Source organism: Trachurus japonicus, chromosome 10, assembly GCF_045865225.1.
Source record: "Trachurus japonicus isolate A0001 chromosome 10, Traja_1.0".
NCBI lineage: Eukaryota > Metazoa > Chordata > Actinopteri > Carangiformes > Carangidae > Trachurus > Trachurus japonicus.
The window spans coordinates 19263571-19291058 of NC_140916.1; the positions used below are offsets into that span (position 1 = coordinate 19263571).

Sequence of the window (27488 nt, forward strand, 5' to 3'; positions counted from 1 at the left end):
TTGTTGTTTTTATGTTCAGGAGAGAGGAATAGAGAGGAATAGAGAGATTCAGCACCTGAAAATGAGATTATTAAGTATGGTTTAAGACCGTTAACACCTTGTTCATTTCAGTTTATTTTGGTTTGATAAGAATTTTGAAAAATTTGGGAATTATTTGTATGATATTCTTAAAAGAAAATTCCACCATGTAAAAATCTGAAATTCAGAGTGAACTTTATGATGAACCTAAGAAGTCTTCAAAAAATCAGCCTCAGTCAGTAAAGTTAGGAACAGATTAAATACTTCTGGTCAGACAAATGTTATTGAAAGAACAGGAATGTTGTGAGTTGCAAGACAAATACGTTTGCAAAACTAATTCAAATATCCTCTGTCAGAAACATATTTGAATACAAAAGTGAAACTAATAAGCCTAATGCACCCAAATATCTAAAACAAAAGATCATCAAAAAATGTTTCCAATTAGCCTGAAATATCATCTTCACAAGACTAAAATCACAACAAAAATTCACATAAGATCAATTTCTTCCATTATGACCAAGAGATGGGGAAATGACTGTAAAGGGATAATGCAGACACTAGCAACAGTTATGCAGCACAATCCATTTTTACACACAAAGTTAACAAATATATTTCACCAGCTGGAAAATGTATGGGTCTTAAATAAAAAACTAATTCAACATGAAATGTGTGGCTGGAAGTTGATTCAAATTATTTTGTGAAATTGTGAATAAAAACTATGCCATTTGAATTAATTCCCCTGCACAACCTTCCAATTCTCGAAATGTCATCAAGATGGCGGCCGGGAGGCTTGCCACAGTACAAGCAGCGTTCCTGTCTGTCATTCTAGTGTCTTCGTTATTTGTTTGTAATGCGTCGTGCCTGATCCAATACAGCTGATCGGAGCTCTTAAACTTCCAACACATCTCTCACAATCATCTGAGTCTGTCTACCTTCCTGGAGGAGAAATTACGGGACTTAAACATCTCAAGCCACTCAACACCATGGCCAAGAAGGGCCGGCGCTCCGGCACCTTTGCCAGGTTCAGGAGACGCCCTTACCGGCCACCGCTCCCAGCTCTTCTGCTGTCAAACGTCAGATACCTCCGGCACAAGATGGATGAACTCCAACTTATGATACAAAGCAATAAGGACTACAGCGACTGCTCCGCCATCTGCCTGACAGAGACCTGGCTGGATCAATCAGTACCTGACCAAGCGGTAACACCTCCAGGTTTCACATTACACCGTGCCGACAGATCATCCAAACTGTCGTGCAAGAAAAAAGGCGGTGCTGTCTGCATAATGATAAACGAACGCTGGTGTACAAATTTTACAGAACTCACCCACATATGTTCTCCGCACCTGGAATATCTCACTGTCAAATGCAGGCCATCATTTCTCCCACGAGTTCGCATCAGTAATCCTGATCTGTGTTTACATCCCACCTGAGGCGCCACCACCACCATAGCTGAGTTAGCCAACCACGTCTCCTCAGTGGAAAACTCACATCCAGACACAGCAGTCATCGTCCTTGGGGATTTTAACCGGACTAACCTGTCAAGTAAGCTCCCCGGCTACCATCAGCAGGTAACTTGCCCGAGCAGAGGAACCAGCACGCTGGACCACTGCTACACTCCCATCAAGGAAGCCTACCGTGCTTTCCGGAGGGCTCCGCTGGGCAGGTCCGACCACGCAATGCTGCTGCTAATTCCACAGTACAGGCAAAAAGTTAAGTCCTCCAAGACTCCAACAAAACTTGCCCGGTGCTGGTCCGCCGAGGCCATCGAGAGACTTCGGGGCTGTTTTGCGTGTACAAATTGGGATGTTTTCCATGTGGCGGGTGACCTCAGCAACTACGCCGACGCAGTGACGTCATACGTCAATTACTGCGTGGATCTCTGCATACCACTCCAAAAAATCAAGCACTACAATAACAATAAACCGTGGTTTAACAAGGACATTAAAATATTAAGAACGGAGAAAAACTCAGCACATCTGTCAGGAAATAAAGAGCAATACATGGCTGCGAAATATAAACTGAGATCAGCAATTAGAAGAGCCAAATCAAATTATGCCACTAAACTGGAAGAACAAATCACCACAAACAACACACGTTTCATCTGGAAAAAACTTCAAACCATGACAGACTATAAAAAGAAACCCTCCCCCATACCTGTAAATGACAGTCAGCTTCCAGACACACTCAACTCCTTCTATGGCCGGTTTGAACAGGTACCGACTCTATCAGCACCTCTCCCTGACCCCCCCCTTCTCTCCTTTCACCATCTATGAGGAGGAGGTGAGGAGCACCTTCAAGGGACTCAAGAGGAACAAAGCCGCTGGCCCAGACAACATCAGCCCCTCTGTTCTCCATCACTGATCACTGCAGAACTGGCCGGGGTTTTTGCTTACATTTTCAACATCTCCCTCTGTCTATGCTCGGTACCCAAGTGCTTCAAAGAGTCCATCTTCATCCCGATTCCTAAGACTAAGAACATCTCCTGCCTCAATGATTATAGACCCATTGCTTTGACATCTGCAGCCATGAAATCATTTGAGCGCATCATACTCAAACACCTGAAAACTGTCACCTCCCCCCTCATGGACCCATACCAATTCGCATACAGAGCCAACAGATCAGTTGAGGACACAGTCAACTTAGTAATTCATCACACACTGAACCACCTAGAGGCTGCAAACACATATGCCCGCATCCTGTTCATGGACTTCAGTTCTGCATTCAACACAATAAACCCGGCTCAGTACGGGTGCACCCCAGGGCTGTGTGCTTTCGCTCCCTGGCTATTCTCCCTCTATACAAACCAGCTCACATCACACCATAGTTCTGTCAATCTGTACAAGTACGCGGACGATTCTACCATTGTAGGATTCATCACCAACAACCAAGAAACAGAATACCGTGCACAGATCAACCAAGTAGTGACCTGGTGCATAGACAACAACCTCCTACTCAACACATCAAAAACAAAAGAACTCATCATCGACCTAAGACGCCAGCCATCCCTCAAAACCCCTGTGCTCATTAAAGGTGAACCCATCTCCATCACTGAGTCATTCAAACTGCTCGGAACCCACATCACCAATAACTTAAAATGGAAAACCAACACAGAACACATCTACAAAAAAGCCCAACAAAGACTCTTCCATCTCCGGCAGCTCAAAAAGTTCAGAGTCAGGTCCCATCTCCTGCTCCGTTTTTACACAGCCATCATCGAAAGTATCCTCACCTCATCCATTACAGTCTGGTTCAGCAGTCTTGATACACTTTCAAAGAAGAAATTACAGCGCATCATCAATAGAGCATCCAGAATCACTGGCTCCCCCTTACCATCACTTGAATCACTTCACCACAAACGGACACTGCGCAGAGCCCGAAAAATTGTCCTAGATCCCACTCACCCTGCACACTATGCCTTCCAGCTGCTCCCCTCTGGGAGACGCTACAGGACAATTGCCTCCAAAACAACCCGCTTCAGAAACAGTTTCATCCCCACTGCAATACATATCCTGAACTCTGAACACTGTGGAACAAGCATGGCCCTACACAAGTTGTAATTGGATGTTTGTCTATACATGTTATATGTTTGGAACCTGTACCAATAAGCTGTACTGGAAGCAAATTCCACCAGTCTGGCTGTGTGGTCATTAAAATAATCAATCAATCAATCAATCAATCAATCAATCAATCAATCAATCAATCAAATGCATGATCAGCAAAGGCAAATGGACTTTTCATCACCGTCTTGGCAGCAGGAAGTGTGTTGTCATTGTAAGATGTCACAAACGCATAGTCACTGGTTCTAGAATCTGTGGTAGGCGTCATAATGATGACTGCTCAATGAATAATTTATATCAACCACTAGTTTCTGAACTTTGTGTCACTATTTGGAGAAAGGAAACCATCACATCCAGCGATCCCACACCGAACCAACACAATCACATTCAATTCTAGGATTCAACACTATTAACTCATTTGAAAAACAATGCATTTGTTCCTATTGAAAGAAGGACAACAACTGAATATAAATACATACCTAACGCAAAGAGCCAAACATTTTACAGAAAAGCAACCATTCCCACGTCATCTCTGGAAGAGGGATTGTGTATACGTATGTAATACCAACAAAAACAACCAAACTTCAGCACCAAGGACAGCGCCAGCAGGGCTTGAAAAACTCAAATGACAGGGAAACAAGCAACAGATACATCTCTAATGATGACAGGATGAAACACTATCTATTTTTGACCAGGGTGAGGGGTGGGAAGTTTACGCAGTTTCACCAAGAAGAACCATAGAATCGATTACTATGGTGAAAATGTGTCACACATTTATTAAGCTGTGAAAAACCCGATTAAAAATGGACAATAAAGGCAAGTAAAATACTGACTTGTAGGCATTGACTGAACTATATCACACAAAGATAAATTAAAGCACGTGTGACACCTCATCCTACCTCAGGAGAAGCATCACAATCGCCAAACGCATCAGCAAAGTCTGATGGACTTTTCCTCAGAGTCTGGTCAGCAGGAAGTGTGTTGTCATTGTAAGACGTCACGAACTTAAAGTCACTGGTTCTAGAACCTGTTGTCAGGTAGGCGTCATAATTGTAAGTGCTGCGTAAAGTTCCTGTGCCGTCAACATCTGCGTAATTAGGAGGGAGATAAGCGCTGGGGATGGCGACTGCTCCGTCAAACAACAGTCTGGGCTTTCTCCTGCGACAAAACCTCACACCCAGGACGATGATGATGAAAGTTAGAAAAAAGGTGGACACAGACACCAGAGCGATGATCAGGTAAGAGGTCAGTTTGGAGTTCTTCTCATCATAAGAAATATCCTTCAGTTCTGGCACCTCAGCCAAGTTATCAGAAATCAGTAAATACATGGAGCAGGTGGCAGACAGAGAGGGCTGTCCGTTATCTTTCACTGCCACAATCAGGTTCTGTTTCATGCTGTCAGACTCAGAAATGTCCCGCTGTGTCCTGATCTCTCCGCTGTGGAGACCAATAGTGAAAAGTCCCGGATCAGTGGATTTGACTATATGATAGGACAGCCAGGCGTTCTGTCCAGAGTCCGCGTCCACTGCTATCACTTTGGACACCAGAGAGCCTCCGTGTGCAGCTTTGGGGACCAGCTCGGTCATGAAGGAGTTGCCCTCCGGGGCGGGGTACAGGATCTGAGGAGAGTTGTCGTTCACATCTGATATGAAAACACTGACGGTCACGTTGCTGCTGAGCGGAGGAGAACCGTTGTCTCTGGCCATCACGTGGACTTTAAAGCTCCTGAACTGTTCGTAATCAAACGACCTGACAGCGTGGATCACCCCCGTGTCTCCGTTAACAGACAGATAGGAGGACACCGGGGCACCGTTCACCTCACCAGGTAACAGAGAATAAATCACTGTACCGTTTTGTCTCCAGTCGGGGTCTCGAGCACTAACGGAACATAAAGTGGAGCCAGGTTTGTTATTTTCAGTCACATATGCGCTGTACGACTGTTCCTCAAACACAGGTGGGTTGTCGTTGATGTCAGCTACAGATAACTGAACAGTTTTAGAGGAGGACAGAGGTGGAGAGCCCTCGTCAGTGGCAGTGATTGTAATGTTGTAATCAGACACTAGTTCACGGTCCAGTTGTCCTGTGGTCACCAGAGAATAATAGTTTTTAATAGAAGGAACCAACTTAAAAGGAACATTTTGCTGAATGGAGCATCGGACCTTTTGATTATTATCTGAATCTGCATCCTGCACATTAACGATGCCCACCTCTGTACCAGGTGACACGTTCTCTGGCACTGGATTTGCCAAAGATTTCACATAGATTACTGGCGTGTTGTCATTGACATCTGTAACATCAACTGTTAGCTTTGAGTATGACGATAATCCTAAACCATCCTTTGCTTTAATGCGCAAATCATATGATGTTACAGTTTCAAAGTCAATCGCACCATTAACTTTTATTTGGCCGTTTTTTCGGTCAATACTAAAAACTTTCCTCACATCTTCTGTAACATGTCCAAAGTCATATGTCACATCTCCATTGACTCCCTCGTCTGCATCAGTCGCGCTCACTGTGACCACCACAGTGTCTACAGGAGAGTTTTCAGGCAGACTGGCTTTATAAACGGCCTGGCTAAACACTGGGGCGTTATCATTAGCATCCAGCACAGTGACGTGTATAACCACGGTACCTGATCTTTGAGGGGAGCCACCATCTAGAGCTATGAGGAGCAAATGTATTTCCCCTTGCTTTTCACGATCAAGCTCTTTATCAAGAACGAGCTCTATTGAGTTTCCATCAGCAGCCAAAACGAAATTATCGTTCTTCTTAAGGCTGTAGTGTTGAACTGAATTTTGGCCTACATCCGCATCGTGCGCCTCCTCTATCACAAAACGAGCTCCCCTGTCTGCCGACTCTTGTATTTCTATATTAATCAGATCCTCGTTAAACTGTGGGGAGTTATCATTAATATCCTGAACGTGTAGAGTAAAAGGATGCAGTTCGAGGGGATTCTCCAGGACGAGGTCCCGTTTTATCACACACGACAGCTTTTCTCCACAAAGCTCCTCTCGGTCAATCCTGTCGGCAACAACCAGATCCCCAGTGCTGAGATTGATGCCACAATATGGTTTGCGATTCCCTGTGGCATCAACACGAGCATTCCTAGAAGACAGTTTACTCGCGTCCAGGTTGAGATCCTTCGCTATATTCCCAATGTGAGATCCGCGCTTCATTTCCTCCTGAAAGGAATAACTCACGTCCCCATTCGCGGCGTGCCACAATAGAGAGAAAACGACGAGGCTTATTTGAAGCAACATAGTGTCAATTTCATCCGCTGAAAAAAGCTGTTGTGTATAGATTTCAAACTGAATGAGGATTGTACTGTTGAACTAAAAGTAAATCGACATCACTCTGCGGGACTATTCTCCGAAAGAATCAGAACAAAACCAGAAAAATATCAAGCCTGCGTCAGCGGGGGGAGTGGAAATGTTTACATGTAAATTAGCGAAGAGCGACACCATGAGTGGGGATGGAGACATAGCAACTGTACAAATAATGATAGGCCCTCTCAATAATTATTTAATGTAACATGCTAAAGTTTAACATAGATAACTTTGTTTACCGTTTTATGCACTACCACCCCAAGTCGTGGGTGAAAAACTGGAGTAATTAGTATATTTACAGATGGTGGGTGACTAATTAATTTGAAAAAAATAAGGCTATTCCCTAACAGGATGTAAAAATCACATATATTTGGCTGATATTAATAACCTCTGTCTCATTGGAGCATATCTTCATGCGCACAATGTAAAATGAAGTGGAAAACCATAAAATATAGTGCTACAATCTATGAAAGTAAAAATATAACAATAAATCCTGAATCCTTTCATGGCAAATGCAGCTCTGCATGTTACTCTGCTGAGGAGTTGTGAGGACTCGTTTTTGTTGACTTGTGTCTACCAAACACCACTCACTGAAATTTCTGTCACACTGTTTGAAGACAGGAAACCAACACATGCAGCTCTCACACACCAAATCAGCACAATCATATATTAAATTCCATGGCCCGGGAATATACAGACCCTCTCACAAACAGGCTCCTGTTTGCACATTGACAGCAGAACAATACGAACAGCTGAGGTAACAGACACTGAATTTAAATAAATGCATGATGCACAAACTCAAGCATGTCACAAAACACAGTACTCCTAAACAATGGACTCCTCCTTAAGAAGACAATAATTTGTTGAAGTTCCCATGGCGTCTTAGGAAAAGTGCAACAGCACCTAATACCTAGCTTACCGTCTGCCAATGTAACGCTGGCATTGCCAGTATCCGACCCTCAGAGTTTTCAGCCTTCAACAGATTCCATATGGAAACATCCAGTTCATCTCCTTAAACCTGTACAAGATATTAACACAGGTCTCTGAAAATAGCCTCTTACTTTGTGTAATTACAAGACAAAAAAAGTTTATTTGTATAGCCCATTGTAAAAGTTTCTCTCAAAGGGTTTAAGCATAACAACATCCTGTGCCCTCAGACCCACACATTGACTGAGAAAAAAAATCCCAAGAAAAACCACTTGACAGGACGAAAAGAGAAAAAAAAGAAACGTATGACCATGTCAAACTTTAACAGAAGTGCCCAAAGTCTTCACCAAAAGTCTCAGCCTGGATGCCAGTATACAACTTGTATCTGTTACAAGATACAAAAAAAAAAGTAAAAAAGTAAGCTATACGTTTCAGCACCAAGGACAGCACCAGGTTCTCCTGCTCCATACGAAGGACAGAGGCACAAAGAACAAGATGCAGCTCAGAAAACACACTGACACTGGATATATAATGTGGTTTGGAGAACAATATAAATTATACCAAATACACTGACGGTTCTCCACATAACATGTCATTTAAAATTATTTGCATGGTTGAATCACGCATATGTGAATGAATTAAAAAGTGCCATAAAAATGAACTGAAATGGCAACTAAAACATGAGGCTAAAGGTGGTAATGCTCCGTGACGCACAATCATCGTCATTAAGCATTTAGGGTTGAAATGAACGTAATTACATTTTTGGAATATGGAATCAGACGCGGAAAAGTGGGTTACACTGCTATAATCCTCGACCGATGATGCAAGAATACTTTACTCAAAACATTTAGAGTCATAGAGAAATAAGGGAATTACACGTGGCACCTGGTCCTACCTCAGGTGAAGCGTCGCAATCACCGAACACTTCAGCAAAGTCTGATGGACTTTTCCTCAGTGTCTGGTCAGCAGGAAGTGTGTTGTCATTGTAAGACGTCACGAACTTAAAGTCACTGGTTCTAGAACCTGTTGTCAGGTAGGCGTCATAATTGTACGTGCTGCGTAAAGTTCCTGTGCCGTCAACATCTGCGTAATTAGGAGGGAGATAAGCGCTGGGGATGGCGACTGCTCCGTCAAACAACAGTCTGGGCTTTCTCCTGCGACAAAACCTCACACCCAGGACGATGATGATGAAAGTCAGAAAAAAGGTGGACACTGACACCAGAGCGATGATCAGGTAAGAGGTCAGTTTGGAGTTCTTCTCGTCATAAGAAATGTCCTTCAGTTCTGGCACCTCAGCCAAGTTATCAGAAATCAGTAAATACATGGAGCAGGTGGCAGACAGAGAGGGCTGTCCGTTATCTTTCACTGCCACAATCAGGTTCTGTTTCATGCTGTCAGACTCAGAAATGTCCCGCTGTGTCCTGATCTCTCCGCTGTGGAGACCAATAGTGAAAAGTCCCGGATCAGTGGATTTGACTATATGATTAGGACAGCCAGGCGTTCTGTCCAGAGTCCGCGTCCACTGCTATCACTTTGGACACCAGAGAGCCTCCGTGTGCAGCTTTGGGGACCAGCTCGGTCATGAAGGAGTTGCCCTCCGGGCGGGGTACAGGATCTGAGGAGAGTTGTCGTTCACATCTGATATGAAAACACTGACGGTCACGTTGCTGCTGAGCGGAGGAGAACCGTTGTCTCTGGCCATCACGTGGACTTTAAAGCTCCTGAACTGTTCATAATCAAACGACCTGACAGCGTGGATCACCCCCGTGTCTCCGTTCACAGACAGATAGGAGGACACCGGGGCACCGTTCACCTCACCAGGTAACAGAGAATAAATCACTGTACCGTTTTGTCTCCAGTCGGGGTCTCGAGCACTAACGGAACATAAAGTGGAGCCAGGTTTGTTATTTTCAGTCACATATGCGCTGTACGACTGTTCCTCAAACACAGGTGGGTTGTCGTTGATGTCAGCTACAGATAACTGAACAGTTTTAGAGGAGGACAGAGGTGGAGAGCCCTCGTCAGTGGCAGTGATTGTAATGTTGTAATCAGACACTAGTTCACGGTCCAGTTGTCCTGTGGTCACCAGAGAATAATAGTTTTTAATAGAAGGAACCAACTTAAAAGGAACATTTTGCTGAATGGAGCAGCGGACCTGTTTGTTATTGTCTGAGTCTCTGTCCTGCACATTAATGATGCCCACCTCTGTACCAACTGGAGTATCTTCTGGTATGGGATTCGTCAGTGATTTCAAACTGACTACAGGGGCGTTATCGTTCACATCAGTGATAGAAATTATGACATCAGCATAAGATGAAAGTCCTAACCCATCTTTGGCTTTAACGCGTATTTCAAATGTTGTAGCAGTTTCATAATCAACAGCACCAATTACTCGTATCTCACCTACTTTACGATCAATACTAAATATTTTCTTCACATCTTCAGTAACATGTCCAAAGTCATATGTCACATCTCCATTGACTCCCTCGTCTGCATCAGTCGCGCTCACTGTGACCACCACAGTGTCTACAGGAGAGTTTTCAGGCAGACTGGCTTTATAAACGGCCTGGCTAAACACTGGGGCGTTATCATTAGCATCCAGCACAGTGACGTGTATAACCACGGTACCTGATCTCTGAGGGGAGCCACCATCTAGAGCTGTGAGGAGCAAATTCATTTCTCCTTGCTTTTCACGATCAAGCTCTTTATCAAGAACGAGCTCTATTGAGTTTCCATCAGCAGACAAAACGAAATTATCGTTCTTCTTAAGACTGTAGTGTTGAACTGAATTTTGGCCTACATCCGCATCGCGCGCTTCCTCTATCACAAAACGAGCTCCCCTGTCTGCCGACTCTCGAATCTCTATATTGATAATGTCTTCGTTAAACTGTGGAGAGTTATCATTAATATCTTGAACGTGCAGACTAATCCGATGGAGTTCAAGAGGATTCTCCAGCACAAGCTCGTGTTTCAAGACGCACGAAGCCTTTTTACCACAAAGCCCCTCTCGGTCAATCCTGTCAGCAACAATCAGTTCCCCGTTGTTCAGGTTTATGTCACAGTAACGTTTGTCAGTCCCGTCGGTGTCAATGCGGGCTCTTCTTCTAGAGAGCACGCCCGTTTCCAGTCCGAGATCCTTAGCGATATTTCCAATAACTGATCCGCGTTTCATCTCCTCTGGAAAAGAATAGCTCATGTCCCCATGCGCGATATGTAAAAACAGAAAGAGGAAAAAGAACCAGCGCGGTTGAAACAAAAATATTTTCGAATCCATTATCATCGATGAGTGATTAACAGGTTGAAGATTGAAGCAAATAAAGACAATTCAACCTCAAAACACGAACAGCGACTGCGATTCCAGTGCTGTTGCGGTAAGACACAAGAGCACAAAACTGTGTGTCCACACCAAGGAGAGAGGGATTCAAATGTCTTAAGCCTGGTATACAGCGCCACCGTGAGTTAGAGTCTAACAAAAATACAGATCATATAAACAAATGTAACACTTCAGAGAAACTTTCAAAGTGACCTATATTACTGTTCATTAATTACGATATATGATCAAACTTATGCATAACTTGCAAATGTGGAAATTCAGGAAATTAGCAATATCAGCAATCAAGTGTCAGTATGCTTAAAATAAAGGCTGCCATCTTTTGCCTTCAAAAACTAACATATTTTCAACCGTCTTGTTCTGGATTCAGATTTTGTTAATTTCCTCACAGACACACACTGCCTCTTAGGTTCAACAAATCATTGATGCACAGATATAATGTAAATAAATAATGCAGGAAGATACACCACAAATCCACAGGGGAAACGAAACATACAGCGTAAAACAGTTGTCATCAAACTCACTGTACATTAGATGAAATATTTTAATGACCTAGAAGGGAAATTTTGGATGGTCAAGGTGACTGGTATTCTGCTAAGTGACAGCCTGAGAAAATGAGAGTAAATGAAAGTATGAATAACATAATGAATATTCACTCAGCGCTTATAATTGAGCAATCACAATTATGCAGAAAGATCCGTGTAAAAAATACTAGTTTATGTAAACAAAACTCAAAAACCTTTGACTTTTTTCTCTTCTTTTGTGTTTACTGTGTTTTCATTTACACCAGTCACACCAGAAAGACATTAACCAAAACAAACCTAGATCATAAGGAAGCCTGAATAACTGCCAAGGACGAAGTAGACTGGACTCGTAAATTAAGACCGACATGCTGGTGATGGCATCCATCACATGTGTGTAGGTTTTCTTTAATCATGCTTTTATAACAATCTACTAATTATCACAATGACGTAATTTCCCCAAAATCAAATGAAACACCATAAGGAAAATCTAAACCATTTACACTACAAACACAAAAGCAACTATAAATGAGATCTAATCCAAGCCACCTTCAATCAAGTATCAGCCACCATGAAAAAGTGACAAACAACTGAACTTTTTTTTATTTCTCTTGACATAAGGGCCATTAGACTGTAGGTGTGCTAGTGAGGCACAAAGGCATGAGAAGTGAATAATACTGCTTATTTTTTTGTTTTTTTCTTTTGTTGCTGTCGTTGTTTTTTTGTTTTTATATTCAGGAGAGATGGATAGAGATGGGGGGGGGGGGTATTTAGCACCTGAAAATGAGATTACAAAGTATGGTTTAATGCAGTTTTACTGTGCAACAATAATGATCAGCTGGAGCTGAACTGAGAGAAACATATACTGTGAGTGGCATGTGCAGAGAAATTTGTTACATTGCACCTATTATTCTAGATAACCAGTGGAATAGTCCGATAAAACATTGCAGCAGGCTACAAATAAACACCTTGTACATTTGAGTTTCTTTAGGTTTGATAAGAATTTAGAAAAATTTGGGAATTATTTGTATGATATTGTTTAAAATTCCACCATGTCAAAACCTGAAATTCAGAGTGAACTTTATGATGAACCTAAGAAGTGTTCAAAAAAAAAATCAGCCTCAGTAGTGTCATGAAGTAAGACGTCTCAAACTTAAAATCACTGGTTCCAGAATCTGTTGTCAGTTAGGGGTCATAATTGTAGCTGATGATGATGACTGCTCAATGAATAATTTCTACCAACTACTAGTTTCTGAACTTTGTGTCACACTATTTGGAGAAAGGAAACCATCACATCCAGTGGTCCCATACCAAACCAACACAATCACACATTCAATTCTAGGGTTCAACAACATTAACTAATTTGAAAAAACAATATATTTGTTCCTCTTGAAAGCAGGGCAACAACTGAATAACGCAAAGACCCAAGCATTTTACAAAAAAGCAACCATTCACTGATCCAACTTAAACAAGAAAACTTCTGTTGGAGTTCCCATCTCCTCTGAGGAAGAGGGTTCGTGTACAGTAAGTAATACCAAGAAAAACAACCAAACTTTCAGCACCAAGGACAGCACCAGCAGGGTATGAAAAACTCAAATGACAGAGAAACAAGCAACAATTACATCTCTAATGATGACAGGATGAAACACTTTCTATTTTTGACCAGAGTGAGGGGTGGGAGGTTTACGCAGTTTCACCAAGAACCATAGAATCGAAAACTATCGTGAATATGTGACACACACTTGTTACGCTGTAAAAATGCCGGAATAAAAAAGGACAATAGAGGCAAGTAAAAGAGTGAATCATTGGCATTGCCAGAACTATATCACACAAAGACAAAAGGTTACAGTACACGTGACACCTCATCCTACCTCAGGAGAAGCATCACAATCGCCAAACGCATCAGCGAAGTCTGATGGACTTTTCCTCAGAGTCTGGTCAGCAGGAAGTGTGTTGTCATTGTAAGACGTCACGAACTTAAAGTCACTGGTTCTAGAACCTGTTGTCAGGTAGGCGTCATAATTGTACGTGCTGCGTAAAGTTCCTGTGCCGTCAACATCTGCGTAATTAGGAGGGAGATAAGCGCTGGGGATGGCGACTGCTCCGTCAAACAACAGTCTGGGCTTTCTCCTGCGACAAAACCTCACACCCAGGACGATGATGATGAAAGTTAGAAAAAAGGTGGACACAGACACCAGAGCGATGATCAGGTAAGAGGTCAGTTTGGAGTTCTTCTCATCATAAGAAATATCCTTCAGTTCTGGAACCTCAGCCAAGTTATCAGAAATCAGTAAATACATGGAGCAGGTGGCAGACAGAGAGGGCTGTCCGTTATCTTTCACTGCCACAATCAGGTTCTGTTTCATGCTGTCAGACTCAGAAATGTCCCGCTGTGTCCTGATCTCTCCGCTGTGGAGACCAATAGTGAAAAGTCCCGGATCAGTGGATTTGACTATATGATAGGACAGCCAGGCGTTCTGTCCAGAGTCCGCGTCCACTGCTATCACTTTGGACACCAGAGAGCCTCCGTGTGCAGCTTTGGGGACCAGCTCGGTCATGAAGGAGTTGCCCTCCGGGGCGGGGTACAGGATCTGAGGAGAGTTGTCGTTCACATCTGATATGAAAACACTGACGGTCACGTTGCTGCTGAGCGGAGGAGAACCGTTGTCTCTGGCCATCACGTGGACTTTAAAGCTCCTGAACTGTTCATAATCAAACGACCTGACAGCGTGGATCACCCCCGTGTCTCCGTTCACAGACAGATAGGAGGACACCGGGGCACCGTTCACCTCACCAGGTAACAGAGAATAAATCACTGTACCGTTTTGTCTCCAGTCGGGGTCTCGAGCACTAACGGAACATAAAGTGGAGCCAGGTTTGTTATTTTCAGTCACATATGCGCTGTACGACTGTTCCTCAAACACAGGTGGGTTGTCGTTGATGTCAGCTACAGATAACTGAACAGTTTTAGAGGAGGACAGAGGTGGAGAGCCCTCGTCAGTGGCAGTGATTGTAATGTTGTAATCAGACACTAGTTCACGGTCCAGTTGTCCTGTGGTCACCAGAGAATAATAGTTTTTAATAGAAGGAACCAACTTAAAAGGAACATTTTGCTGAATGGAGCAGCGGACCTGTTTGTTATTGTCTGAGTCTCTGTCCTGCACGTTAATGATGCCCACCTCTGTACCAACTGGAGTATCTTCTGGTATGGGATTCTTTAGTGATTTCAAACTGACTACAGGGGCGTTATCGTTCACATCAGTGACAGAAATTATGACATTAGCATAAGATGAAAGTCCTAACCCATCTTTGGCTTTAACGGGTATTTCAAATGTTGTAACAGTTTCATAATCAACGGCACCAATTACTCGTATCTCACCTACTTTACGATCAATACTAAATATTTTCTCCACATCATCAGTTACATGTCCAAAGTCATATGTTACATCTCCATTGACTCCCTCGTCTGCATCAGTCGCGCTCACTGTGACCACCACAGTGTCTACAGGAGAGTTTTCAGGCAGACTGGCTTTATAAACGGCCTGGCTAAACACTGGGGCGTTATCATTAGCATCCAGCACAGTGACGTGTATAACCACGGTACCTGATCTCTGAGGGGAGCCACCATCTAGAGCTGTGAGGAGCAAATTCATTTCTCCTTGCTTTTCACGATCAAGCTCTTTATCAAGAACTAGCTCCATTGAGTTTCCATCAGCAGACAAAACGAAATTATCGTTCTTCTTAAGGCTGTAGTGTTGAACTGAATTTTGGCCTACATCCGCATCGCGCGCCTCCTCTATCACAAAACGAGCTCCCCTGTCTGCCGACTCTTGAATCTCTATATTGATCAGTTCTTCTTTAAACTGTGGAGAGTTATCATTAATATCTTGAACATGCAGACTAATCCGGTGGAGTTCAAGAGGATTCTCCAGCACAAGCTCGTGTTTCAAGACGCATGAAGCCTTTTTGCCACAAAGCCCCTCTCGGTCAATCCTGTCAGCAACAATCAGTTCCCCGTTATTCAGGTTTATGTCACAGTAACGTTTGTCAGTCCCGTCGGTGTCAATGCGGGCTGCTCGTCTAGAAAGCACGCCTGTTTCCAGTCCAAGATCCTTAGCGATATTTCCAATAACTGATCCGCGTTTCATCTCCTCTGGAAAAGAATAGCTCATGTCTCCATGCGCGACATGTAAAAACAGAAGGAGGAAACAGATGCTGCACATCTGAACCCAGGACATTTTCGAATCCATCTTCAACTTTCGCATGTCATACGGTGAAGAAATAACGATATACACAGTTTTACCACTTAACAGGAATTGCAACAGCAATTCGGAGTGAATGCGACGATATCCACACCAGTCAATGGGCGTACTGTACAAGAACGTCAGTTCACAAAGGATGGAGGACTAAGTTAGTGTATTAAAGGGTGGTGTACAGCGACACCGTGAGTCAAGTTCAACAATAACAATGAATTTTAAAAAAAAGTGAAGGAATGAGTACACTTTTTGAAGTGACAGTGCTGGGAAAGTTTAGATCACACCACATGTGGAATTTTCTTTTTCAAGCCAATGCAATAGTTCAAAGCAATCTGTTGTAATAAAAGCTTGTTTGGTTTCTAGATCATAACTTTTCACAGACTCTGTTCAATCCCAGGTGTCTTTATTCTGTGTCAGAGACCATAAATGTTGACATATTGCTAGATTCAGGAGTCTTATGATGCTCTTTAGACCAGATTTTGGAAGTCTTACATGCCTTGTGCTATGCTTGTATCACTGAAGAAAAACAAATCTCCAAGCCCAAAACACAGATTATGAATTCCAACAAGCACAGAGAGAATCAAGAATATCAGAGATAACCAGTACTGCTGATCAGTGATTATCCTTTGTATGTTATCAAAATGCTTTTCAATCTTTCATCTTTAAAAAGAGGACCAAAATAACCAGGGTAACAGCATCCTCAAGAGAAAGATGGGGAGTGGCTCAACAGAAAGATGATAAAATGAGCCAGGAGACCTCATCCACTGAATCACTTTATGGCCATGGAATAACTTAAACTTTAAAAAGCAATGTGATTAAATAATTATATTGATAATTGCTTTACAATGTGACAATAATCAAAAGACAAAAATTAAGAATAAGGACATGACTATCTCAGGAAGTTGTTGTTAAAAAAACATTTGATAAACTGTATGTTATGATGTACTTATTTTTAATCCAATGATATTGTGCAACTATAAAGATAATGAAGAGAAAGTGAAAAGTACTAGAGAGATTACGCAGACATAGATAAAGAGAGGCAGGGGATGTACCTAATGTGTATCAACATTTAGATATGTTTTTTTCCCCACACGACCATGAGAATGATCACAGCATTAATACATCCACTCTGTCCATGTGGTATCTACAAATGATCTAATGAGTGATGCCCATACCTGACAAATAAAGGGGGTGTGACATTACTAGATTTTATAGAAGCAGGGAGCTCTCCTCAACTGCCTCCTTCAAGTGTCACCTTAAACAAAACACCAAAAAGGGATAAAGGCTCCAGATGCTTCAAAATAAGCCTTGTGCAACATCAATTCAAAGAGTCTATTGAGAACAACGGACAAAAAATTAAAAATACCTATAAACACCACAGTCCAATGTAACATGCAATGATTTTTTTTTACAGTGCTTATGAACCTAATGTCACATCTTGAAGTGATGTTAGTGACATCTCATTTATAAGCACTAGACATGATGAAGATAAAACAATAAACTACAATAGTTGAAGTCAATCCTTTTTCCAAATAAATAAAAAAAACACACTCCTTAAATGTTTAAGAAATTATGAGCCAAAAAGTACATGTCAAATATAAAGATCAAAATGAAAAATTCAAATGATTCTTTAGACAAAAAGTCCAGAAGTCTCCTGCATAAGTTAAAACAACTATGTTGAGGGCTTTATGTTTATATGAACAAAATTAAATTCTACAGAGGCTATCATATCTCTAAATACTTCCAATTCACCAAATGCTTCAGCAAAGTCTTATGATCTTTTCTTCTGTGTCTGATCAGCAGGGAGTGTGTTATCATTGTATGTCACAAACCTACAGTCATGAGTTCTTCAACGTGATATCAGGGAGGTGTCATGATTTTAATTGTTGTGTTAAATTCCTGTAACATCAGCATCTGGGTATTTATGATGGAGACACGCTGCTGTGGATGTCGACAGGTCAGTAAATAATTTCTATCAACCACTAGTTACCGAACTTTGTGCCACACTACTTAAAGACAGGAAACAAACACATGCATCCCTCCCATACCAAACCAACATCAAATTCAAGGACTCATTAAAGCAGAAGTAAGCGGAATTTTTGTGTTAAAGCAGAAGTAAGCGGAATATATGTGTTAATATAAGTCTTAAATAGTTACATCTTCCGACAGCAATCACTTATATAGAGTGTTTGGTCCGAAACACGGGTCTGTCAGTCACTCTGCTCTGCTGCAAGCAGAGGAGAAAACTTTCCTTGTATCCTACAACCTTTATCCAATGAGGAGAGAGAACGGCATAAAGGGGCGGTCCTCTCTGTGTGTGCAGCCAAGGGATGCGCGTGAATGTGGTGACGTAGGGACGAGGGCGGGGACTGCTAACTCCATCGGCTGACAAGAAGTTAGCCAAAACCACCGGATCACTTACTTCTGCTTTAATATAAGTCTTAAATAGTTATATCTTCCGACGGCAATCACTTACATAGAGTGTTTGGTCTGAAACACAGGTCTGTCAGTCACTCTGCTCTGCTGTAAGCCGAAGAGAAAACTTTTCTTGTATCCTACAAGTTTTATCCAATGAGGAGAGAGAACAGCATGAAGGGCTGTGTGTGCAGCCAAGGGATGCGCGTGAATGTGGTGACGTAGGGACGAGGACCAATAGATCCATGACGAGGGCGGGGGCTGCTAACTCCATCAGCTGACAAGAAGTTATGGTGCGTACAAGGCAACCCGTAACTCGTGTTTTTCCGACCTGTGAAGTCGTACCAGTTCGATCTGGTACGAGTTCACGGGTCGGAAAAACACGAGTGGCCGTTATAGTGCACTTTCACAGGCAACAGGTTGAAAAAACACGAGTTACGGTTTGCCTGGAACGCTACAAAGTCGTAAGTCGTGACTTGAAGCCGTAACTTACGGTTCAAAAGCCTGCCTGGAATGCAGCATTAGCCAAAACGACCGGATCGCTTACTTCTGCTTTAATATTATCCCATTAGACAAACAATGCATTTATTCCTATCTTCAGATGGAAAGCAGGACAGCAACTAAATTTAAATAAATGCCTACTGCAAAAACCAAAACATGTCACAAAACAAGCAATTGTTCCCAGATCCACCTTAAACAAGTAAACTTTTGTTGAAGATCACATGACCTCTAAGGAAGAGAGACCTTGTAAAGTACAAGTACCTCGAAACCAGCCTAAGTTTCAGCACCAAGGACAGCACCAACCGGTGGTGCGTAACTCAAAGTACAGGCACAAAAGAAACACAATACACCTCTGAGAATAGACAAAATTAAACAATGCGTCTTATTTTGGGTAGGTGGGGGGTAAGTGTCACACCGTTTCACCAGAAATGAGAGAAATTGAAAATTTCCAATAACAGAAAACGTATTCCCTGTATTAAATAAAACAGGCCAGAGTTAAGCTAAAAAGGGCGCTAAAGCAACATGTTACAAGTTGTCATGTACTACGACGCACATTCGTCATGAAAAGGTTTCATTGAAGTTTAAGACAATGCATGGGAATTTATCATGCACTTGTTATGCTTTTAAAGTTCACGTTTGTAAAAGAAAAAAAAGGACAATAAAGGCAAGTAAAAGAGTGAATCATGGGCATTGCCTAAACTATATCACACAAAGACAAAAGGTTACAGTACACGTGACACCTCACCCTACCTCAGGAGAAGCATCACAATCGCCGAACGCATCAGCAAAGTCTGATGGACTCTTCCTCAGAGTCTGGTCAGCAGGAAGTGTGTTGTCATTGTAAGACGTCACAAACTTAAAGTCACTGGTTCTTGAACCTGTTGTCAGGTAGGCGTCGTAATTGTAAGTGCTGCGTAAAGTTCCTGTGCCGTCAACATCTGCGTAATTAGGAGGGAAATAAGCGCTGGGGATGGCGACTGCTCCGTCAAACAACAGTCTGGGCTTTCTCCTGCGACAAAACCTCACACCCAGGACGATGATGATGAAAGTCAGAAAAAAGGTGGACACTGACACCAGAGCGATGATCAGATAAGAGGTCAGTTTGGAGTTCTTCTCATCATAAGAAATATCCTTCAGTTCTGGCACCTCAGCCAAGTTATCAGAAATCAGTAAATACATGGAGCAGGTGGCAGACAGAGAGGGCTGTCCGTTATCTTTCACTGCCACAATCAGGTTCTGTTTCATGCTGTCAGACTCAGAAATGTCCCGCTGTGTCCTGATCTCTCCGCTGTGGAGACCAATAGTGAAAAGTCCCGGATCAGTGGATTTGACTATATGATAGGACAGCCAGGCGTTCTGTCCAGAGTCCGCGTCCACTGCTATCACTTTGGACACCAGAGAGCCTCCGTGTGCAGCTTTGGGGACCAGCTCGGTCATGAAGGAGTTGCCCTCCGGGGCGGGGTACAGGATCTGAGGAGAGTTGTCGTTCATATCTGATATGAAAACACTGACGGTCACGTTGCTGCTGAGCGGAGGAGAACCGTTGTCTCTGGCCATCACGTGGACTTTAAAGCTCCTGAACTGTTCATAATCAAACGACCTGACAGCGTGGATCACCCCCGTGTCTCCGTTCACAGACAGATAGGAGGACACCGGGGCACCGTTCACCTCACCAGGTAACAGAGAATAAATCACTGTACCGTTTTGTCTCCAGTCGGGGTCTCGAGCACTAACGGAACATAAAGTGGAGCCAGGTTTGTTATTTTCAGTCACATATGCGCTGTACGACTGTTCCTCAAACACAGGTGGGTTGTCGTTGATGTCAGCTACAGATAACTGAACAGTTTTAGAGGAGGACAGAGGTGGAGAGCCCTCGTCAGTGGCAGTGATTGTAATGTTGTAATCAGACACTAGTTCACGGTCCAGTTGTCCTGTGGTCACCAGAGAATAATAGTTTTTAATAGAAGGAACCAACTTAAAAGGAACATTTTGCTGAATGGAGCAGCGGACCTGTTTGTTATTCTCCGAGTCTCTGTCCTGCACGTTAATGATGCCCACCTCTGTACCAGGTGACACGTTCTCAGGTATGGAGTTAGATAGTGATTTTAGTTGTATCACTGGAGCATTATCATTTGTATCCGTAATTTCAATTATTAACGTTGTATATGACGCCGACCCAGGGCCATCCTTTGCACTGATCTGCATTTCATAAGAAGATTCTTTCTCATAGTCAATTGCTCCAGTCACTCTAACTTCTCCAGTTTTAGGATTTAAAGAGAAAACTTGATTTTCATCTATCACGTGATCAAATCCGTAAGTAATTTCACCGTTCACTCCCTCGTCTGCATCAGTTGCACTCACTGTGATCACCAACGTTTCTAGAGGAGAGTTTTCAGGTAGACTGGCTTTATAAACGGTCTGGCTAAACACTGGTACATTATCATTAGCATCCAGGACAGTGACGTGTATGGCTACAGTACCTGATCTCTGAGGAGAGCCGCCATCAAATGCTGTAAGAAGCAGCGTAATCTCATTTTTGTCTTCTCTGTCTAATTCTTTGTCTAAAACTAGCTCCCCATATTTCCTTCCACTGCCCTTTGATTTAACGTTTAGTTTGAAATGATCATTCTCCTGAAGTGAGTAGCCCTGAACAGCATTTTCCCCTATGTCCCCGTCGTGCGCTTCATCCAACAGAAAACGCGAGCCCCTGACAGCAGATTCCTGGATTTCAAAATTTAGTGAATCTTCCTTAAATTGTGGTGAATTATCATTAATATCTTGGACGCGGATACTGATGCGATGCAGCTCTAAGGGATTTTCCAGTACGAGTTCCTGTTTTAGGACACATGTTGGCTTTTTCGCACAAAGCCCTTCTCTATCAATCCTTTCTTGAACAATCAAGTCGCCGGTATTCAGATTTACACCACAGTACTTCACATTGTTGTCCTCTGTATCAATTCGCGCTTTGCGAGCGGACAGGCTGCCCAGATCAATTCCCAGATCCTTTGCAATATTTCCGATAATAGATCCACGCTTCATTTCTTCCATGATAGAGTAGCTCACGTCTCCATAGACGGGGAGGAGGACAAGCCAAATGAGAACAAGGCCGAAGTACACGTCAAATCTGCTGTATTCCATTGTTACTCCGAGAAGGAAAACACGGACGTGTCACCAAGCAAGTTAATAGATCACCAATACACCCGTGAATTCTTCCAAAAAACAAACAACGCCACAACACGAAGCGGTTTTCTGAACTGCGGCAGAAGAGCAGAGTCTGGTTTTAAATTCGTTGACGCTGAAGGGTGGAGAATGGCTGATACTTCTTGTTCACTGGTACACACTGACACCATGAGTATTTCATAGGTATAACAAGGTGATGCATTTTTCCTGTGCATATTTAAAAAGATGGACTCCTTCAGTTACTGCCAATTGCCAAAAAGAGAAACAAAATTGCTTTGCTGACTGGCGCACATTGTGGAAAAAGCTTGAAAACATAAAATTGGTGCATTCTAAAATTGGGAAGATCCTGTTCTTCCAAACATCAATATTAAAAAGCACAGAAACCATAATATGTGTTAAGTCACAGCGTTGACAATTTTATTTTAATATTTTTTTCAGTTTGTCCTTCATTATACGTCAACCTTCCACGAGAGATGATAAACAAAAGTCACTTGTTTCTCTATGGTAAAAAAAAAAAAAAATCAGATATCTTCCCTCTTTCTGCAATTTCTCTATTTTTATTATGAACCTGTAGTTTATAAAATGAATTCTTGATGGCTTTTATTCATGCCCCAAACTAAATTGATCTTTAAATTAATGTGACAAAAGACGCATTGATTTTCCTGCTAACTCCTTACAACTCAGACAACGTGCCCAAATTGGATGTGTGTGTTTCAGTCTCTTGTGATGAGCAACGAAGCAACTATCAAATTGAGAAACCTGAGTAAGGTATGACTAAGATTCAAAGGTATTTGAAAACATAGTAAATGCTGCAGCTCTGCAACGCATCTCACTCTTAGGTTTGGCAAACATGAAATTGCTGACGGTTATGAAGAGTTTTTGCAAACACTGCAAGTATGATTTGATATTTTGTGTTTTAAAAGTAGAATTGTATTTGAATGATTAAAAAAATAAACTTTTAGCAAGCTGTTGTATCACACTTTGGTAATACCTTATTCTTATTTATTTATTTTGTTAAAGTTGTATTTAAAATTAAAAAGGAAATTATTTTAAATAGAACATTTCTGAGTAGCCCATAGTGGTTAAATACAATGTATTTGTTTAAACTGATCCAAATCTACGTACTTTTATTCTAATGATCATGGAGATAAAAGATGATCTTACAGCAGCTTGGATTAATAACTTTTTCACGAAACCATGAAAGTCAGAAAATCTTACTCAAGAAAAAGCAGTTTCAAAAGTTTTTGAAAGAATTATACGAACGATTGATAAACTGAAGCAGTTGTAGAAAGCACTAAAGACGAGGTTGAGTCGATTCTACAACCGCATTAAAACACGAGACGTTTTTCAGCACCAAGGACAGAGAAAAACGCACAGTTTACATAGTTTCCTTCACTATAGCAACAACAACGCATTAATGTGGCCAAAGAAAGCACATTGAATTAATGTAAGCTTCAGTGGTAGAGTTGATACGATTTAAGCCCAATGAGACCCTTCAAACAGAGGTAGAATGATGAAAAATATATACGCCTTTCATAACACTTAGTGAAATGTAAAGTTCCCCTACCTCGGGGGAAGCGTCACAACTTCCAAACGCATCAGCAAAGTCTGATGGACTTTTCTTCATTGTCTGGTCAGCAGGAAGTGTGTTGTCGTTGTAAGACGTCACGAACTTAAAGTCACTGGTTCTAGAACCTGTTGTCAGGTAGGCGTCATAATTGTAAGTGCTGCGTAAAGTTCCTGTGCCGTCAACATCTGCGTAATTAGGAGGGAGATAAGCGCTGGGGATGGCGACTGCTCCGTCAAACAACAGTCTGGGCTTTCTCCTGCGACAAAACCTCACACCCAGGACGATGATGATGAAAGTCAGAAAAAAGGTGGACACTGACACCAGAGCGATGATCAGGTAAGAGGTCAGTTTGGAGTTCTTCTCATCATAAGAAATATCCTTCAGTTCTGGCACCTCAGCCAAGTTATCAGAAATCAGTAAATACATGGAGCAGGTGGCAGACAGAGAGGGCTGTCCGTTATCTTTCACTGCCACAATCAGGTTCTGTTTCATGCTGTCAGACTCAGAAATGTCCCGCTGTGTCCTGATCTCTCCGCTGTGGAGACCAATAGTGAAAAGTCCCGGATCAGTGGATTTGACTATATGATAGGACAGCCAGGCGTTCTGTCCAGAGTCCGCGTCCACTGCTATCACTTTGGACACCAGAGAGCCTCCGTGTGCAGCTTTGGGGACCAGCTCGGTCATGAAGGAGTTGCCCTCCGGGGCGGGGTACAGGATCTGAGGAGAGTTGTCGTTCACATCTGATATGAAAACACTGACGGTCACGTTGCTGCTGAGCGGAGGAGAACCGTTGTCTCTGGCCATCACGTGGACTTTAAAGCTCCTGAACTGTTCATAATCAAACGACCTGACAGCGTGGATCACCCCCGTGTCTCCGTTCACAGACAGATAGGAGGACACCGGGGCACCGTTCACCTCACCAGGTAACAGAGAATAAATCACTGTACCGTTTTGTCTCCAGTCGGGGTCTCGAGCACTAACGGAACATAAAGTGGAGCCAGGTTTGTTATTTTCAGTCACATATGCGCTGTACGACTGTTCCTCAAACACAGGTGGGTTGTCGTTGATGTCAGCTACAGATAACTGAACAGTTTTAGAGGAGGACAGAGGTGGAGAGCCCTCGTCAGTGGCAGTGATTGTAATGTTGTAATCAGACACTAGTTCACGGTCCAGTTGTCCTGTGGTCACCAGAGAATAATAGTTTTTAATAGAAGGAACCAACTTAAAGGGAACATTTTGCTGAATAGAGCAGCGGACCTGTCTGTTTCTCTCTGAGTCTCTGTCCTGCACGTTAATGATGCCCACCTCTGTACCAACTGGAGTATCTTCTGGTATGGGATTCGTCAGTGATTTCAAATTAACTACAGGGGCGTTATCGTTCACATCAGTGATAGAAATTATAACTTTAGCATAAGACGAAAGTCCTAACCCATCTTTGGCTTTAACGCGTATTTCAAATGTTGAAGCAGTTTCATAATCAACGGTACCGATTACTCGTATCTCACCTACTTTACGATCAATACTGAATATGTTCTTCACCTCATCAGTTACATGTCCAAAGTCATATGACACATCTCCATTGACTCCCTCGTCTGCATCCGTCGCGCTCACTGTGACCACCACAGTGTCTACAGGAGAGTTTTCAGGCAGACTGGCTTTATAAACGGCCTGGCTAAACACTGGGGCGTTATCATTAGCATCCAGCACAGTGACGTGTATAACCACGGTACCTGATCTCTGAGGGGAGCCACCATCTAGAGCTGTGAGGAGCAAATTCATTTCTCCTTGCTTTTCACGATCAAGCTCTTTATCAAGAACGAGCTCTATTGAGTTTCCATCAGCAGCCAAAACGAAATTATCGTTCTTCTTAAGACTGTAGTGTTGAACTGAATTTTGGCCTACATCCGCATCGTGCGCCTCCTCTATCACAAAACGAGCTCCCCTGTCTGCCGACTCGCGAATCTCAATATTGATCAGTTCTTCTTTAAACTGTGGAGAGTTATCATTAATATCTTGAACGTGCAGACTAATCCGGTGGAGTTCAAGAGGATTCTCCAGCACAAGCTCGTGTTTCAAGACGCACGAAGCCTTTTCACCACAAAGCCCCTCTCGGTCAATCCTGTCAGCAACAATCAGTTCCCCGTTATTCAGGTTTATGTCACAGTAACGTTTGTCAGTCCCGTCGGTGTCAATGCGGGCTCTTCTTCTAGAAAGCACGCTCGTTTCCAGTCCGAGATCCTTAGCGATATTCCCAATAACTGATCCGCGTTTCATCTCCTCTGGAAAAGAATAGCTCATGTCTCCATGCGCGACATGTAAAAACAGAAAGAGGAAACAGATGCTGCACATCTGAACCCAGGACATTTTCGAATCCATCTTCAACTTTCGGATGTCATACGGTGAAGAAATAACGATATACACAGTTTTACCACCTAACAGCAATTCGGAGTGAATCCGACGATATCCACACCAGTCAATGGGCGTACAAGAACGTCAGTCCACAAAGGATTGAGGACTAAGTCAGTGTATTAAAGGGTGGTGTACAGCGACACCGTGAGTCAAGTTCAACAATAACAATGATTTTTTTTTTAAGTGAAATTATGAGGGATAAGTACACTTTTTGAAGTGATAGTTCTTAAGAATGCTGGGAAAGTTTAGATCACACCACATATTAAGTAGTATTTTTTCAAGCAAATGCAATAGTTCAAAGCAATCTGTTGTAATAAAAGCTTCTTTGGTTCTAGATCATGACTGTATATGTAATTCATACTCTACCAATGCCCAGCTGTCCTAATCCCATGTCAGAGACCATACAAGTATACATCAGTGCTCCATTCAGAAGTCTTATGGTGCTCTTTAGACCAGATTAAGGAAGTCTTACATGCCTTGTGCTATGGTTGTATCACTGAAGAGAAACAAAACTCCAAGCCCAAAACACAGATTATGAATTCCAACAAGCACAGAGAGAATCAAGAATATCAGAGATAACCAGAATTGCTGATCAGTGATTATCCTTTGTATGTTATCAAAATTCTTTTCAACCTTCGGTCTATAAAAAGAGAACCAAAATCACCAGGGTAACAGCATCCTCAAGAGAAAGATGGGGAGTGGCTCAATAGAAAGATGATAAAATGAGCCAGGAGACCTCATCCACTGAATCACTTTATGGCCATGGAATAACTTAAACTTTAAAAAGCAATGTGATTAAATAATTATATTGATAATTGCTTTACAATGTGACAATCAAAAGATAAAAAATGAAGAATAAGGACATGACTATCTCTGAAAGTTGTTGTCAAAAAACATTTGATGAACTGTATGTTATGATGTACTTATTTTTAATCCAATTCTATTGTGCAACTAAATATAGTGAAGAGAAAGTGAAAAGTGCGAGAGAGATTACGCAGACATAGAAAAAGAGAGGCAGGGGATGGAGGCTACCTAAAGTGTATCAACATTAGATATGTTTTTTCCCCACACAACCATGAGAATGATCACAACATTAATAAATCCACTCTGTCCATGTGGTATCTGCAAATGATCTAATGAGTGATGTCCATACCTGGCACATAAAAGGGGTGTGATATTATTTATAGAAGCAGGGAGCTCTCCTCAACTACCTCCTTGAAGTGTCACATTAACCAAAGCACCTAAAAGGGCTAAAGGCTCCAGATGCTTCAAAATAAGCCTTGTGCAACATCAATGCAAAGAGTCTATTGAGAACAACGGACAAAAAATTATATTTCTCAACATTTAATCGAGTGACATGAATTATATCCAGAATATACTGCCTTAAAAATAAATACCTATAAACACCACAGTCCAATGTAACATGCAATGATTTTTTTTTACACTGCTTATGATCGTAATGTCACATCTTCAAGTG

General features: G+C 42.3%; 3 protein-coding genes across 20 annotated transcripts in view; all 3 read right to left on the reverse strand.

The window, feature by feature from the left end:
- The window catches only part of LOC146979773 (protocadherin gamma-C5-like), a 298812-nt gene that overhangs the window by 218877 nt on the left and 52447 nt on the right, over positions 1 to 27488 (reverse strand). The window contains exon 1 of one of the 18 annotated variants that reach the window (XM_085789820.1): positions 23600 to 26017. The exons of 12 other annotated variants lie outside the window; for them this stretch is intronic. In XM_085789820.1, the coding sequence (XP_085645946.1) occupies positions 23600 to 25978 (2379 nt within the window). In that variant the 5' untranslated portion in view covers positions 25979 to 26017. Of the gene's footprint in view, positions 1 to 4474; positions 6858 to 23599; positions 26018 to 27488 lie in introns of those variants that run through there. 5 more of the 18 variants (XM_085789838.1, XM_085789840.1, XM_085789821.1 and 2 more) reach the window with 5 other exon arrangements.
- On the reverse strand, positions 13543 to 16025 carry LOC146979816 (protocadherin beta-15-like). The gene has a single exon (XM_085788848.1). The coding sequence runs from the start codon at positions 15943 to 15945 to the stop codon at positions 13543 to 13545; it is 2403 nt and encodes an 800-aa protein (XP_085644974.1). The 5' UTR covers positions 15946 to 16025.
- Positions 19594 to 22006, reverse strand: LOC146979817 (protocadherin beta-15-like). Its single transcript, XM_085788849.1, has one exon. It carries the CDS (start codon positions 21988 to 21990, stop codon positions 19594 to 19596), a length of 2397 nt encoding a protein of 798 aa, XP_085644975.1. The 5' UTR covers positions 21991 to 22006.